The sequence below is a fragment of the Lipotes vexillifer genome, unplaced genomic scaffold (genome assembly GCF_000442215.2).
Source record: "Lipotes vexillifer unplaced genomic scaffold, Lipotes_vexillifer_v1.1 scaffold8, whole genome shotgun sequence".
NCBI lineage: Eukaryota > Metazoa > Chordata > Mammalia > Artiodactyla > Lipotidae > Lipotes > Lipotes vexillifer.
Window position 1 is genome coordinate 2,976,986 of NW_006781519.1, and position 18,966 is coordinate 2,995,951.

Consider the following 18,966-nt stretch of genomic DNA (forward strand, 5'->3'; position numbering starts at 1 on the left):
AGGGAAATCCTTAGGTGGCTTTTACATTAACTGAGACAATAGGCCTATTCTGAAATAAATAAATATCTCAAGTTTGTCTTGTAAGATGCAAAATAAATGTTCTAAAATACTACAATATTGCTTACCAACTTTGAAAAGTGGGTGAAAAGATGTGCATTTCAAAGAACTATATTGAAGGGACTGAGCAAACAAAAAAGTAAGGCAACTCATCCAAATGTTCCACCAAAAGGTGTATTTTACTCTAGATAGGTTTAGAAAAATATTTAAAATAAAATAAAACCTTTGACTTTTGAATTAATAAACACACACAATGAATATATATCTTCATTTCTCAGAGCTTTATTAATGCCTATATTAATGAATAAGAAAGCATGCAATACAGAATCTGATATTGAACAATTAATACACATTTGCCACTGGACTACATACTGCCATCATGGGCCATACAATATCCAACCGTCTCACTTCCAAAGCATGGCTAGAGCTGCTTTGGGATACTGTTCACTTTCAGATGTTGTATGATGTCACAGAGGAGGAATATTCTTGAAATACAAACATAAATACATATTTCATAAAATTCCAAGTATTTTAAGCAGGGATAGCATAACTTTCACAGATTTTATTTGTAAAAGTATCACATACAATCACTAAACAATTGCCTTCATTATTTTTTTTTTCATTTGTGCACACACATTTTTCTGAGTGGTCTTTTCATTTTACTACTTTTACTGATGTTAACTTGTGCTGCTTTTAAAAATCATATTTACTGAAAGCATATGGATGGTTAGTGTAAGAAAGCTAGTATGAATGAATATTTTAAGGCCTCTGCATAAAATTGCTCTGGTGTGATAATTGGCATGTTAATGTAAAAAGTTTCCTGTCCAAATATAGTTCAGCTTCTCTTGCTCCCATGTTTTCCAGGGCAATTGTGCCAGTTGGAAATAGGCAAAATAGTCTAATGATTGTGAGAAAAAGTTCATCTATATATAACCATAAATTTGGTTTGGAACAAATATGAAAGAGGAGAGACAGGAAATGATAAATATAGTGGAAAATATACATCAGAAGAATATAAAAAGAGAAAAGCTTAAACAAATAGATGTTCACAAATGTGGATTGGAGATATACGCACATTCAGACTTAATATAAACAACAAAAAACTAATGTTGAAATATACATGTGGGTAAAACTTAATTTTCCCATGACTTTAATGAAAGTGTGTGACAAATATTAGTTTGAGAAGGCAGAGGCTCTTCATAACTGTCACCAGTACACAATAGCACTAATAATTTAGCAACCTTTTTTTCGTTTCTAATCAAATTTACATTACCAAAAATACAATGTCAAATAATTAGATGAGACTACATAAAATGTACCTTCTAAATTTATTACATTGTTTGCACCATATGTAAGTTTGTTCTTAGTACACTGACACAGTATCAGCTAAAACTTGAAGATAAATTTCAAGGAAAAAAGTATGTATGCACTTAGCATATAAGATACACAGTGTTTGAATACATACTTACAAATGTGGTATATTAACATTATAACTAGTAAATTAATGATCACATGTAACTGAACATGGCCACAAAATAGAACAACCAGTCTGACTAAACATATTATTACCATCCTTGTCATTCAGTTGTAAGTTCTTATTTCCAACTAAATCAAATCTTACTTTTTTCAAGGGAAATATTTTTGGTTGATGGTAAAATAAGACTTATTGGAGATCCAGGACTAAATTTTTGCACATTAAAAAAGCCATCTGTGAGTTTTGTCAACCTACAGCTCTGTCCATCCACTCAAAGAAAGAATTTGCAACGTGATGAGAAAGATCTCATCAGATCTGAAACCTTGGACGTTACAGGTTGCCAAGTCCAGACCCAGTGGAAGCTTAGGAAGAGAATGCATAGGGGAGCATAACTGGGCTCACACCCCTTGCCTCTTTGGCTACTTTGAGCCTGCTTCCATTCAAAGCCTCTCTGGTACAAACACAGAAGAGGGTGCCCAGTCATTTAATATTCTAAACACAATCTAAGTCTGACTGTATAATCAGAGTTAGAAAGGGTAATAAAAGCATATTTGTTCATTCCTATATCTCTAGGAAAGGTATCAAAACTTCACAAATTTTACATGAGGATTTAAGATCCACCCATATAACTCAATAAATCACACTATCAGAGAAAAAAAAAATCCCAAATATCTAACTTTGGTTTCTATTCTGATTTTCATTAACATAGATAGTAACTATTCATACTACTGAAATTATTTAATAGTCTTTCAGTTTCTCTTTTTATCTCTTTTTCATTTATTTCTTTTTTTTGGTGTAGATCTTAACTAATAATGTGGAGAGGAAAATGTAGAAATAACTAAAAAAAAAGAAAAAAATATCACATTATCTTTGCAAGCTTTAGAGGAAAAAGCATTCTAAAATCTACTGGAAGCACCGATTTTGTCATTCTAGGTTTCTTTATCTTCCCCAGGTATAAAATCTTCATTAACCATAGCAACAAGAATACCAACACATATATGTCATCATATTTCAATATCTTCACTTCCAAACATCATCAGTCCTTCAGGACTCACATGCATCTGGAATACCAGGATGCTCCAAATCCCTTTAAGTATAACAAACACAAATGAGGGAAAAAAAATCAGTAATACTAATTAATTTGAAATTTCAGTAATTAAACTCTAGTAGTTAAAAGTTAAGAAGTACTACACACCAATTCAGATATGATTTAAAGAGCTTCATAATGGGAACAATATATTCTCAAAACGCTACGTAACCTGCTGGGCACATGAAGAGAAGCTTTCTCAACATTCAATGGAAACTTTCACCAATGAAACTATACATTTACCACAGTTTATAATACAACATTTACACACAGTTTAATCATAAATTACATATCTTCAAGTTACATGTTACAAAGTCTATATCTAATTTAAGCAAGAAGAAATATTCACTACCCCCCGACACCACAACTAAAACATCAATTGTCTCTTGGTTTAGCATAATACTGAAATAAGTATTTTCAGTTTTGATATGGATGAAAATTAAGTTGATGGTGTTTCTGTAAATTGATCAAATGTGCACATAGAAGACCACGGACAGTTAAGAGGACAAAAAAATAAGTAAAGAACAGACAACAGAAGGAAACTAATGTTCCCTAGGAATACTCATGTATTATTTGCTTAGAATGACATATATTGTTTCATATATGAGGTTTTGTTGGTTTATTTTTTTGTGTGTGTGTGTGTGTTATTGGGGTATTTCTTTTCAACCCCAAGAGGCAGTCATGAACCCTATTTCTCCCTCTGAACATCTCCTTAAAATTCTATACTGTAACACATTTGATGTAGATTTAAAATTATGTCTCTTGAAAAGTTCCTTCTTGACTTTCATCTTGTTATCAGTGGTTTTCTTCAGTAGGTTGAGCTAGAATGACAAAAATCCCTTAGTCTTATAGGTTTAGTATGTGGTTTTATCTACAATTATGTTTATTTTAATTAAGAGTTGAATACATCCACCTTCTTTATGATTTTCTAAGCTGTTATATACAAATTTCAGAAGATAAATACCCAATTAATAATGGAATATAGGCTTAATATGACAGATACAACATGATTTCTGATGTACTTTACACTAAACTACAAAGATAAATTTAACACAAAAAGAAAGAGGCCCTTTTTATCAAATAATTGCCTAATTTGGGCACAGTTATTGCACTTCAGTGTCTCGAACTCTACTAAAGAGTAGAGAAATAGGTTATAGACATAAATCTGTACAGTTTTTATAAGTTCTTTACTGAAAATGTATATACAAATTATATCAACAATATATTCTTAAAATAAAGGTAGAAAACATAAAAAAACAGACAGAGCTAAAAAATATAAGAGATATTTCCACTCCCTATTGGTCATTTTTGTGGAAAAACTAATAACAAAAAAGTGGAGACAAAAACAAATATCAAACAAAAAGACAAAAATGCTACCATACTTAAACCTTCTAACAGTCTAAAAAAAGTTTAGATAGAATAAACATACCCTTGGGAAATCAGGTATTTATTAGTTTTCCATTAGCTATGTACTGGGTCCACAAAAAACAGAATGGAAAAAAAATCAGTAATATTGCACATGTTGGTAAAAATAAGTGAAAAAATACAGTGCACCAGAAATAATATATACTATATATTAATATCTGCCATGATAAGCCTTTCTGTACAAAAGGGTGTGACTTTTTTTTTCAATTTCTTTTATTTTTAAATACATATTCTGAATTAATCAAATTGTAAATTTATTTTTAACTTTTGACTAAGGGTCTAGCTCTAGACTTGATTCTGGTATTGGTTTCTATTTACATAGCTATTTACAAATCTAACAATTTGAAGTATTCATTGAAATTGGATCTTAAATTTTGATTATATACATCCTTTTGGAAAATGTGAAGTAGCCGTTTTCATTTTATAAAGGATGTTCTTCCATAGTGGGAGAACCACCACTAGAGGGTCTGGCCTGCTGCCCTGGAGTGAAAGTTTTCAAGGGAATGACTTTAATTGAATCATCACTAGGATGAAGTCTTTCAGACATGGCATAAAACTGAGATCTTGTACTACCTTGTGCTCCCTGATCAAGAGAAAGTAGTCCATCAGGGCCAGCACCTTGCCCCCAGCCTTGTGGCAGACCCATTGGTGGTTGTGCGGGGCTGCGATGGAGGGCAGCAGCCTGTGGCAGAGGAGGGCTTCCATGGATTGTGGCAGCCTGTGCCAGGGGAGGGCTGTAGCAGAGGGCAGGGGCCTGTGCTGGTGGAGGGCTGTGGCGAAGAGCAGTAACCTGTGCTAGAGGTGGGCTGTGGTGCAGAGTGGAGGTTTGTGCTGGTGGAGGGCTGTGGCACAGTGCAATAGCCTGGGTCACCGGCGGACTGTGGCAGAGTGCAACAGTCTGTGTCACTGGAGGATTGCGCCGGCGAAGAGTGGTCTGTATGAGGTGTGGGCTGTGGCACAGAGCAGAGTTCTGTGCCTGTAAAGGGCTGGAATGGATCAGAGAAGCTGGCATCCAGCAGGCATCAGAGTGGCCCAAGATGAGACATTCTTGAGTGCAGTTGTCAGAGGCCTCTTCCAAGGTTGGTTGAACAGTTATTTCTCCAGCTGTTAGGGTGGGAAACAAATGATAAAATTTATGTTTCAAAGGCATATGTTTAATAGCTACTTAAAATAAATCATACTGTTACAGGAACATTTAATAATCTATATATAAATGCATCAGAGACTTCTAATATTTTCACAATTGGTATTTGATTTGTCAAGAAATAATTCCTACAGTAATATAAATAGCCAGGAGTGGGAAGATGGCATTTCATTTCTATAATTAGGATACTTTGGTTTAGTCTCCCAAATGTAGATATTTTAAATTGTGTTTGTGACTGGGAATGGAAGCTGTGGTCGTTGATCTCTACACACAAGTCAGTTGAAATATGGCCCTAACACAAAGAGATGACATGAGTGAAACCAGTCACATAATGGTAAATGGAAAAACCAGTCACAGAAACATGTAATTAACTAACCAATTATAGCCAACGGTTTGGTTAAGAATCTAATTAATTAATCTGAGAATAAATCTAAGAATCAATTAGGTTAATTTGAAAACATAGCTTATTGAACTCTAAGATATGTCTTTTAGTTTCCAGAATGAAATATAGCTATAATTATCTTAGAGACAATTGATTTCTGTATTCCTCATTTTCTGAAATCATGGCAAATCAGTTTAGCAACATAATGAATTACAGATCCAAAATACTTAGCTCTAAACTACAATACTTTTTAAAACTCCTTTATAAGATTTCTGTAACATTTCCAAATGCCCATAGGTATGAAATATCAATAAGTATACCATACAAAGACTAGCCAAGTGAAGATAGAGTAGCTATATCAATGTAAAAGTTGACTTTAAAGCAAAGAATGATACTAGCGATAGTGAAGGATATTACATCATGACAATTTTTTAAAAAAGGTCATTTCTCTAAGAAGTCATAACAATTCTAAAAGTTAAAAATAGAATTCATGTTCCTATAAGTCCTCAACAGGATATAGAGACCAGGTACTGTCATTAACCTATCACACTTAAAGCCAAAGAATAGTATATATCAGAAGTGATTCTCATTAATAAGACTAATTTTCTCCATTAGATAACCATTTACTTTTCTTCATTTAGAAGGCACTTTAAAAATGTCCCTACGAGCTTAACATTGAAAATATTCTATATTTTTACACAATTATATTTGGGAAGTATTTGGAAAGGTAGAGTTTTATATATTTGGGGTGACATTAAATCACAAAAGCATGCATGGAAATATATGAACATACATACAACTATACTTTAAAACAAAATTTTATTTCCTCACCATCAGAAAATCAACTGCTCTGGTAGCTTTAAATTTTACAACACAAGAATACATCATAATTTCAACATTGAGTTATTTGCCTCTTTATGATGAGGAAACATACCAAGTCATTTACACTGAAATATATGATTTATAGAAATTCCTTTTTTAACAGCTTTATTGAGATATAATTCACATGCCATAAAGTTCACTCATTTAAAGTGAATAATTCAATGGTTTTTAGTATATTCACATAGTTGTGCAACTATCACCACAATCAATTTTGGGACATCCTTATCAGTCCCAAAAGAAACCTGGTATCCATTAGCAGTCACAGGCCACTTCCCTCCAAACTCCACAGCCCTAAGTGACCATTAATTTACCTTTTTCTTCTATATATTTGCCTATTCTAGGCATGTAATATGAGAGGAATGCTTTAAATCAAGTCTTTTGTGACTGGCCTGTTTCATTTAGCATAATGTGTTTAAGGTTCACCCATGTTGTAACATATATCAGCACTTCAATTATTTTTTTTTTATTGCTCAAGATTACACTTTGTATGATTATACCACATTTTATTTATCCATTCAACAGTTGATGGACATTTGGGTTGTTTTTACTTTTTGGTTATCATGAGTAATGCTGTTATCAACATTGTATAAAAGTTTTGGGGGAGGGGAAGATGGCAGAAGAGTAAGACGCAGAGATCACCTTCCTCCCCACAGATACACCAGAAATACATCTACATGTGAAACAACTCCTACAGAACACCTACTGAATGCTGGCAGAAGACCTCAGACCCCCCAAAAGGCAAGAAAGTTCCCAGGTACGTGGGTAGGGCAAAAGCAAAAAAGAATAAACAGAGACAAAATGATAGGGACAGGACCTGCACCAGTGGGAGGGAGCAGTGAAGGAGGAAAGGTTTCCACGCACTAGAAGCCCCTTCGCAGGCAGAGACTGCGGGTGGCAGAGTGGGAAAGCTTCGGAGCTGCGGAGGAGAGCACAGCAACAGGGATGCGGGGGGTAAAGCAAAGAGATTCCTGCACAGAGGATCAGTGCCGACCAGCACTCACCAGCCTGAGATGCTTGTCTGCTCCCCCGCCGGGGCAGGCGGGGCTGGGAGCTGAGGCTCGGACTTCGGGCTGAGCACAGGGAGAGGACTGCGGGTGGCAGAGTGGGAAAGCTTCGGAGCTGCGGAGGAGAGCACAGCAACAGGGATGCGGGGGGTAAAGCAAAGAGATTCCTGCACAGAGGATCAGTGCCGACCAGCACTCACCAGCCTGAGATGCTTGTCTGCTCACCCGCCGGGGCAGGCGGGGCTGGGAGCTGAGGCTCGGACTTCGGTCTGAGCACAGGGAGAGGACTGCGGTTGGCAGCGTGAACACAGCCTGCAGGGGGTTAGTGCACCACGGAGAGCCGGGAGGGAGTCCGGGGAAATGTCTGGACCTGCCGAAGAGGCAAGAGACTTTTATTTCCCTCTTTGTTTCCTGGTGCGTGAAGAGAGGAGATTAACAGCGCTGCTTAATGGAGCTCCAGAGACGGGTGCGAGCTGCGGGTAAAAGCACGGACCCCAGAGACGGGCATGAGACGATAAGGCTGCTGAGGCTGCCACCAAGAAGCCTGTGTGTGATCACAGGTCACTATTCACAGCCCCCTTCTGGGGAGCCTGTGCAGATCGCCACTGCCAGGATCCCGGGATCCAGGGACAACTTCCCCGGGAGAACGCACGGCACGCCTCAGGCTGGTGCAACATCACACTGTCCTCTGCTACCGCAGGCTCACCCCGCAGTCCGTAGCCCTCCCTAACCCCCGGCCTGAGTCAGCCAGTGTCCCTGAAACAGATTCTCCTTTAATCCCGTCCTGTCTGACCAAAGAACAGATGCCCTTTGGTGACCTACATGCAGAGGCAGGGCCAATTCCAAAGCTGAGCCCCGGGACCTGTGAGAACGAAGAAGAGAAAGGGAAATCTCTCCCAGCAGCCTCAGAAGCAGTGGATTAAAGCTAAACATTCAACTTGATGTACCCTGCATCTGTGGAAGACATGAATAGACAACGAATCACCCAAATTAAGGAGGTAGACGTTGAGAGCAAGATTTATTATTTTTTTCCCTTTTCCTCTTTTCGTGAGTGTGTATGTGTATGCTTCTGTGTGAGATTCTGTCTGTATAGCTTTGCTCCCACCATTTGTCCTAGCGTTCTATCCGTCCTTTTTTGTTTTTTCTTTAAAAAATTTTTTTCTTAATAATTATTTTTTATTTTAATAACTTTATTTTATTTTCTCTTACTTTATTTTATTGTATTTTATCTTCTTTCTTTCTTTCCTCCCTTCCCTGTTTCCATCCTTCCTTCCTTCCTTCCTCCCTCCCTGCCTCCCTTCTTTCTTCCTTCCTTCCTTTCTTTCTTCCTTTCTTCTTTCCTTTCTTTCTTTCTTTCTTTCTTTCTTTTCTTTCTACTTTTACTCCATTTTATTCTGAGCCATGGGGATGAAAGGCTCTTGGTGCTACAGCCAGGAGTGAGTGCTGTGCCTCTGAGATGGGAGAGCCAACTTCAGGACACTGGTCCACAAGAGACCTCTCAGCTCCACATAATATCAAATGAAGAAAATCTCCCAGATATCTCCATCTCAACACCAGCACCCAGCTTCACTCAATGACCAAAAAGCTACAGTGCTGGACACCATATGCCAAACAACTCGCAAGAAAGGAACAAAACCCCACCCATTAGTAGAGAGGCTGCCTAAAATAATAAGTCCAGAGACAACCCAAAACACACCACCGGACGTGGACCTACCCACCAGAAAGACAAGATCCAGCTTCAACCACCAGAACACAGGCACTAGTTCCCTCCACCAGGAAGCCTACACAACCCACTGAACAAACCTTAGCCACTGGGGACAAACAGCAAAAACAATGGGAACTGTGAACCTGCAGCCTGCAAAAAGGAGACCCAAAACACAGTAAGATAAGCAAAAGAAGAAGACAGAGACACACACAGCAGATGAAGGAGCACTATAAAAGTCCAAAACACCTAACAAATGAAGAGGAAATAGGCAGTCTACCTGAAAAAGAATTCGGAATAATGATAGTAAAGATTATCCAAAATCTCGGAAATAGAATAGACAAAATGCAAGAAACATTTAACAAGGACCTAGAAGATCTAAAGATGAAACAAACAACAATGAACAACACAATAAACGAAATAAAAAATACTCTAGATGGGATCAATAGCAGAATAACTGAGGCAGAAGAACAGAGAAGTGACCTGGAAGATAAAATAGTGGAAATAACTACTGCAGAGAAGAATAAAAATAAAAGAATGAAAAGAACTGAGGACAGTCTCAGAGACCTCTGGGACAACATTAAATGCACCAACATAAGAATTATAGGGGATCCAGAAGAAGAAGAGAAAACAAAAGGGACTGAGAAAATATTTGAAGAGATTATAGTTGAAAATTTCCCTAATATGGGAAAGGAAATAGTTAATCAAGTCCAGGAAGCACATCGAGTCCCATACAGGATAAATCCAAGGAGAAATACGCCAAGACACATATTAATCAAACAGTCAAAAATTAAATACAAAGAAAGCATATTAAAAACAGCAAGGGAGGGCTTCCCTGGTGGCGCAGTGCTTGAGAGTCCGCCTGCCGATGCAGGAGACGCGGGTTCGTGCCCCGTTTCAGGAGGATCCCACGTGCCGCGGAGCGGCTGGGCCCGTGAGCCATGGCCGCTGAGCCTGCGCGTCCGGAGCCTGTGCTCCGCAAATGGGAGAGGCCGCGACAGTGAGAGGCCCGCATAACGCAAGAAAGAAAAAAAAAAAAAAACAGCAAGGGAAAAACAACAAATAACACACCAGGGAACCCCCAGAAGGTTAGCAGCTGATCTTTCAGCAGAAACTCTGCAAGCCAGAAGGGACTGGGAAGACATATTTAAAGTGATGAAGGAGAAAAACCTGCAACCAAGATTACTCTACCCAGCAAGGATCTCATTCAGATTTGATGGAAAAATTAAAGCCTTTACAGACAAGCAAAATCTGAGAGAGTTCAGCAGCACCAAACCAGCTATACAATAAATGCTAAAGGAACTTCTTTAGGCAAGAAACACAAGAGAAGGATAAGACCTACAATAATGAAGACAAAACAATTAACAAAATGGGAATAGGAACATATATATTGATAATTACCTTAAATGCAAACAAACTAAATGCTCCCACCAAAAGACACAGATTGGCTGAATGGATACAAAAACAAGACCCATATATATGCTGTCTACAAGAAACCCACTTCAGACCTAGGGACACATACAGACTGAAAGTAAGGGGATGGAAAAAGATATTCCATGCAAATGGAAACCAAAAGAAAGCTGGAGTAGCAATTCTCATATCAGACAAAATAGACTTTAAAATAAAGACTATTAGAAGAGACAAAGAAGGACTCTACATAATCATCAAGGGATCAATCCAAGAAGATATAACAATTGTAAATATTTATGCACCCAACATAGGAGCACCTCAATGCATAAGGCAAATACTAAGAGCCATAAAAGGGGAAATCGACAGTAACACATTCATTGTAAGGGACTGTAACACCCCAGTATCACCAATGGACAGATCATCTAAAATGAAAATAAATAAGGAAACACAAGCTTTAAATGATACATTAAACAAGATGGACTTAATTGATATTTATAGGACATTCCATCTGAAAACAACAGACTACACATTTGTCTCAAGTGCTGATGAAACATTCTCCAGGATAATTCACATCTTGGGTTACAAATCAAGCATTGGTAAATTTGAGCAAGTAGAAATTGTATCAAGTATCTTTTCTGACCACAGTGCTAGAGACTAGATATCAATTACAGGAAAAGACCTGTAAAAAATACAAACACATGGAGGCTAAACAATACACTACTTAATAACGAAGTAATCACTGAATAAATCAAAGAGGAAATAAAAAAATACCTAGAAACAAATGACAATGGAGACATGACGACCCAAAACCTGTGGGATACAGCAAAATCAGTTCTAAGAGGGAACTTTATAGCAATACAATCCTAACTTAAGAAACAGGAAATATCTTGAGTAAACAACCTAACCTTGCACCTAAAGCAATAAGAGAAAGAAGAACAAAAAGAAACCCAAAGTTAGCAGAAGGAAAGAAATAATAAAAATCAGATCAGAAACAAATGAAAAATAGATGAAGGAAATGATAACAAAGATCAATAAAACTAAAAGCTGGTTCTTTGAGAAGATAAAAAAATTGATAAACCGCTTAGCCAGACTCATCAAGAAAAAAAGGGAGAAGACTCAAATCAATAGAATTAGAAATGAAAAAGGAGAAGTAACAACTGACACTGTAGAAATACAAAAGATCATGAGATATTACTACAAGCAACTCTATGCCAATAACATGGACAACCTGGAAGAGATGAACAAATTCTTAGAAATGTACAACCTGCAAAGACTGAATCAGGAAGAAATAGAAAATATGAACAGACCAATCACAAGCACTGAAACTGTAACTCTGGTCAAAAATCTTCCAACAAACAGGGCTTCCCTGGTGGCGCAGTCATTGGGAGTCTGCCTGCCAATGCAGGGGGCAGGGGTTCGTTCCCCGGTCCGGGAAGATCCTACATGCTGTGGAGTGGCTGGGCCCGTGAGCCATGGCCACTGAGCCTGCGCGACCAGAGCCTGTGCTCCGCAATGGGAGAGACCACAACAGCGAGAGGCCCGCATACCAAAAAAAAAAAAAAAAAAAAAACACTGAAATTGAAACTGTGATTAAAAATCTTCCAACAAACAAAAGCCCAGGACCAGATGGCTTCACAGGAGAATTCTATCAAACATTTAGAGAAGAGTTAACACCTGTCCTTCTCAAACTCTTCCAAAATATAGCACAGGGAGGAATGCTCCCAAACCCATTCTATGAGGCCACCATCACCATGATACCAAAACCAGAAAAGGATGTCAAAAAGAAAGAAAACTACAGGCCAATATCACTGATGAACATAGATGCAAAAATCCTCAACAAAATACTAGCAAACAGAATCCAACAGCACATTAAAAGGATCATACACCATGATCAAGTGGGGTTTATTCCAGGAATGCAAGGATTCTTCAATATACGCAAATCTATCAATGTGATTAACCATATTAACAAATTGAAGGAGAAAAACCATATGATCATCTCAATAGATGCAGAGAAAGCTTTTGACAAAATTCAACACCCATTTATGATAAAAACCCTGCAGAAAGTAGGTGTAGAGGGAACTTTCCTCAATATAATAAAGGCCGTATATGACAAGCCCACAGCCAACATCATCCTCAATGGCGAAAAACTGAAAGCATTTCCACTAAGGTCAGGAACAAGACAAGGTTGCCCACTCTCACCACTCTTATTCAACATAGTTTTGGAAGTTTTAGCCACAGCAATCAGAGAAGAAAAGGAAATAAAAGGAATCCAAATCGGAAAAGAAGAAGTAAAGCTGTCACTGTTTGCAGATGACATGATACTATACATAGAGAATCCTAAAGATGCTACCAGAAAACTACTAGAGCTAATCAATGAATTTGGTAAAGTAGCAGGATACAAAATTAATGCACAGAAATCTCTGGCATTCCTATACACTAATGATGAAAAATCTGAAAGTGAAATCAAGAAAACACTCCCATTTACCATTGCAACACAAAGAATAAAATATCTAGGGATAAACCTTCCTAAGGAGACAAAAGGCCTGTATGCAGAAAATTATAAGACACTGATGAAAGAAATTAAAGATGATACAAATAGATGGAGAGATATACCATGTTCTTGGCTTGGAAGAATCAACATTGTACAAATGACTCTACTACCCATAGGTATCTACAGATTCAATGCAATCCTTATGAAACTACAACTAGCATTTTTCACAGAACTAGAACAAAAATTTTCACAATTTGTATAGAAACACAAAAGACCCCAAACAGCCAAAGCAATCTTGAGAACGAAAAATGGAGCTGGAGGAATCAGGCTCTGTGACTTCAGACTACACTACAAAGCTACAGTAATCAAGGCAGTATGGTACTGGCATAAAATTAGAAAGATAGATCAATGGAACAGGAAAGAGAGCCCAGGGATAAACTCGTGCACACATGGTCACCTTATCTTTTATAAAGGAGGCGGGAATGTACAGTGGAGAATGGACAGCCTCTTCAATAAGTGGTGCTGGGAAAACTGGACAGGTGCATGTAAAAGTATGAGATTAGATCACTCCCTAACACCATACACAAAACTAAGCTCAAAATGGATTAAAGACCTAAATGTAAGGCCAGAAACTATCAAAGTCTTAGCAGAAATTAGAGGCAGAACACTCTCTGACAGAAATCACATCCAAGATCCTTTTTGACCCACCTCCTAGAGAAATGGAAATAAAAACAGAAATAAACAAATGGGACCTAATGAAACTTCAAAGCTTTTGCACAGCAAAGGAAACCATAAACAAGACCAAAAGACAACCCTCAGAATGGGGGAAAATATTTGCAAATGAAGCAACTGACAAAGGATTAAGCTCCAAAATTTACAAGCAGCTCATGCAGATGAAGAACAAAAAATACAAACAACTCAATCCAAAAATAGGCAGAAGACCTAAATAAACATTTCTCCAAAGAAGATATACAGACTGCCAACAAACACATGTAAGAATGCTGAACATCATTAATCATTAGAGAAATGCAAATCAAAACTACAATGAGATATCATCTCTCACCAGTCAGAATGGCCATCATCAAAAAATCAAAAAAACATAAATGCTGGAGAGGGTGTGGAGAAAAGGGAACACTCTTGCACTGCTGGTGGGAATATGAATTGGTACAGCCACTATGGACAACAGTATGGAGGTTCCTTACAAAACTACAAATAGAACTACCATATGACCCAGCAATCCCACTACTGGGCACATACCCTGAGAAAACCATAATTCAAAAAGAGTCATGTACCAAAATGTTCATTGCAGCTCTATTTACAATAGCCCGGAGATGGAAACAACCTAAGTGTCCATCATCGGATGAATGGATAAAGAAGATGTGGCACATATATACAATGGAATATTACTCAGCCATAAAAAGAAACGAAATCGAGCTATTTGTAATGAGGTGGATGGACCTAGAGTCTGTCATACAGAGTGTAGTAAGTCAGAAAGAGAAAGAAAAATACTGTATTCTAACACATATATATGGAATTTAAGAAAAAATAATGTGATGAAGAACCTCGGGTTAAGACAGGAATAAAGACACAGACCTACTAGAGAATGGACTTGAGGATATGGAGAGGGGGAAGGGTAAGCTGTGACAAAGCGTGAGAGTAGCATGGAGATATATACACTACCAAACATAATATAGATTGCTAGTGGGAAGCAGCCGCATAGCACAGGGAGATCAGCTCAGTGCTTTGTGACCACCTAGAGGGGTGGGATAGGGAGGGTGCGAGGGAAGGAGATGCAAGAGGGAAGACATATGGGAATATATGTATATGTATAACTGATTCACTTTGTTATAAAGCAGAAACTATCACACCATTGTAAAGCAATTATACTCCAATAAAGATGTAAAAAAAGAAAAACAAACAAACAAACAAAAAAAGTTTTTTGTGTAGACAGTCATTTCTCTTGGGAATGTACCTATTTATGGAGTTGCTGAGTCATATGGCAACTCTATGCTGAATTTGAAGAAGTGTCAAACTGTTTTCCAAATTGGCTGCACAATTTTACATTGCCATCAGAAATACATGAAGGTTCCAATTCCTCTTTTCACTTTCTGCAAAAATTCAATTTGGATTTTGCAGATTTTGTTAAGTATTGTTTTGAATCTGAAGATCAATTTGTGAAGTACTGAACTTTAACAGTATTAAATCTTCCTGTCTTTGAACATGGGATGTCTTTCCACTTATTTATATCTTTAATTTCTTTCAATAGTTATTTCAAAATTTTCAGAGTAAAAACTTTGCACTTCTTTTGTTGAATTTGCTCTTAAGTATTTTATTCCATTGCAAATTGAATTGTTTTCCTAATTTCTTTTTTGGAATATTTCTTTTTTGGAATATTTATTTCTAGAGTATAGAAATACACTTGATTTTTATATATTGCTCTTAAAGCCTGTAATACTGCTGAGCTTGATTAGTTTTAATAGGTCTTTAGTGGATTTTGTAGGATTTTCTGTATACAAGATCATATTATCTGCATATAGAGATAGTTTTGCTTCATTCTTTGCAGTATGAATGCCTTTTATATATATATATATATATATTTGTCTAATTGTCCTGGCTCGAACCTCCAGTATAATGTTTAGTAGCAGTGATAAAAGTGGACATCCTATGTCTTATTCCTGAGACTAGGGGAAAACAGAGTATTTCAGAGTATTAAAGCAGTTTCTAATTTCTCTTGTGATTCCTTCTTTGACCAATTGATTATCTAGGAGTGTGTGGTTTAATTTTCCCATACCTGTTAACTTTCCAAATTTCTTTCTTTTATTTCTAATTTCATTCCATCGTGGCCAGAGAATATATTCTGTGTGAATGCATTTCTTTCAATTTATTGAGAATTGTTTTATAGCGTAGCATATAGTCTATCCTGTACAATGCTGCATGTGCACTTGAGGAGGCTATGTATTCTGCTCTTATTGGCTGGAGTGTTCTGCAGATGTCTGTTAAGTCTAATTTATTTAGAGTACTGATCACTTCTTCTATTTCCTCTGTGGTCTTTTACATGGTTATTCCTTCTATTATAGAAAGTGGAATATTGACATCTCCAACTGTTATTATTGAATTGTCTATTTCTCCCTTCAATTATGTCAGTTTTTGCTTCATGATTTTTAGAGCACTGTTGTTAGATGCATATATGTTTATAATTGTTATATCTTCCTGATTATTTGACCATTCTATCATGAAAAAATATCCCTCTTTGTCTCTAGTAACATTTTTAAAGTTTTTCTAATTTAAATAAGTCTGATATTAGTGTAGTCACTCTATCATGATTTCTGTGTGCATGATATAACTTTTCCATCATTTCATAATTAATCTATCTGTATCTTTGAAACTAAGGCCTGCATCCTGTAGGCATACATTTGGATTTGATTTTTTAATTCAGTGTTATAATTCTTCCTTGTTTGGGGTTTCTTATCAATTCATTTTCAATGTTATTATTGATATAGTACATTTATATCTACCATTTTACTTTTTGTTTTCTATGTGTTTCATGTCTTTTTCTGCTCCTCTATTCCTCCTTTACAGGTTCTTCTGCATTACGTGAATATTTTCTAGTTTAATGTTGTAATTCTTTTAATGATTTTTGACTACATATATATATATAATATATAGTGTATATAATGTTACATGTAAATATGTATACTTATTTATACACGCATATGTGCACACGTGTGTGTGTGTATGTCATTCTCTTACTGGTATTTAGATTGTGTGGTCTTATTACAATTACTTCAGATTTATTATACATTAATTCCAGTGAGATATAGAAATATTACTCCTATATATCTATATTTGCTCTCCTCTTTATTGTGCCATTTATATATATATATATATATATATATTTATATACATATATATATAAAACACATATGTATGTACAAATTAAATATATTGTTATAATTATTACTTTATGTATTATTTGTTTTAATGAAGCTGAAACAAGGATTGGCGTGCAAGTTTTTAAAATAATTATCAATTATTTTTTACTAACCTTATTTGCCATTTCTGGTTCTCTTCATTTGTTTGCTTGTTTCTGTGTATTTTGAGTTACCATAAGATGTTGTTTGGTTACTCCAATTCAGTTTTGCTCCTACCCACTCCTTTTATGCTGTTATTGTCATATATATGTGTGTGTGTGTGTATATATATATATATATATATATATATAAATTATATATACATATATATATAATTTTAATAATGCTGTTATCAATGCATGTGTACAAATATATTTGAGCCCATTTCAGTTGTTTGGGGTATATATCCAGGGATGAAATTACTCGGTTATATGGTAATTCTATGTTTAATTTTGTGTGGGATCACCATACATCTTCTATAGCAGCTGCACCATTTTATATTCCCACCAGCAATACACAAGCATTCCAATTTCTCCACATTCCCCTTGAAGCTTGTTATTTTCTGTGTGTGTGTGTTTGTGTTTTTAATAACTGCCATTCTAATATGTGTGAAGTAGCATCTCACTGTGGTTTTGATTAGCTCTTCTCTAATGACTAGTGATGTGAAGCATATTTTCGTGTGTTTATTGGCTATCTGTATACTGCATTTGGAGAAAGGAGAAATGTCTTTTCAAGTTTTTTGCTCATTTTTAAACTGGGTTGTTTGAGTGTTTGTTTTGGTGTTGTTAGAATTCTCTTTATATTCTGGATATAAGTCCCATATCAGATATATGATTTGCAAATATTTTCTCCCATTCTGTGTGTTTCCTTTTCATTCTGTTGACCAGATCCTTTGTTGTACAAAAGGTTTTAATTTTGATACAGCCCAACTTTTCTATTTTTTTTTATTGCTTGTGTTTTTGGTGTCATACTCAAGAAATCTTGCCAAATCCAATGTCATAAAGTTTTTTCCCCATATTTTTTCTTGTAAGATTTTTATAGTTTTAGTTCTTACATTTAAGCCTTTGATCCATTTTGAGTTAAATTTTGTATACAGTATATGGTAAGGGTGCAACTTCATTCTTTTGCAAGTGGATATCCAGTTTTCCCAGCACTATTTGTTGTCTTCTAGTTGCTTAATGGCAGCCATTCATATTGCCCCTTCTTCTCAAAAGATCTATTTCTATATATGTAAACAAGCATCTTTCAAGTTTTAGAAGTCTAATTTATTAGGAACCATCCACCTTCTGAATTCACTTGCTGTCACTCTGTCTCTAGTTAAGCATTAACTTTACCAAGTGAAATCAATAATTTCCAACTAGATAGCTTTCATCCGTAGAGAATAAAACAAAGCATGCTAAGAACTGAATTCAATACTAACATTTTGACTAACAAAATTAGAGAGTTCTTGAAAACTTGGGAAATTAAGTAACAAATACATACAGAATTGAAGAAAAATTAAAAAGCCAAAAGATAAGGGCTTTTAAAAAAATTCATTATGCATATAAAATATTGTAGTGGTTTTCACAATTTGAAAGATTTTCTGAAGAATTTGGAAACTAGCTGACACATAATATTTTAGATGGACAGATGATACTTCACATAAAGTACTTCCAAAATATGTGATGGAACCATGTAATATTATTGTTCAAATGATATTTACTATAAAATATAGGTAATTAAGTACATCTCTAGAGCTTTTCTCAAAAATTCACCTTGACACTAATCCAAAACATCTTTTTTATTTTCTCACTTAACTCTAATTGACTTATAGTGGATAAACCACATAAGTACTAATTGAATAGAGACTCTGTCAATTTGGTAGTAGAGTTTAATAAATAACCAGAAACATTGATATTATTTGTCCTTAAAAAAACTCTGTCTTGTCCTTTAAGTAATGGGTATTGCTATAGTTAGTAACATTCATGACTTGAAAAAAGCCTATTCACAAGATACAA

The 18,966-nt window shown here is 35.9% G+C and overlaps 1 protein-coding gene across 4 annotated transcripts in view; it reads right to left on the minus strand.

Annotated features, from left to right (window-relative positions):
* Window positions 1-4,464: 4,464 nt before the first annotated feature.
* Window positions 4,465-18,966, minus strand: part of PCDH11X (protocadherin 11 X-linked) — a 741,859-nt gene continuing 727,357 nt past the window's right edge. For all 4 annotated transcript variants that reach the window (XM_007454761.1, XM_007454760.1, XM_007454759.1 and 1 more), the window contains one exon: window positions 4,465-5,147. In XM_007454761.1, coding sequence (XP_007454823.1) covers window positions 4,465-5,147 — 683 coding nt within the window. The remainder of the gene's footprint in view (window positions 5,148-18,966) is intronic.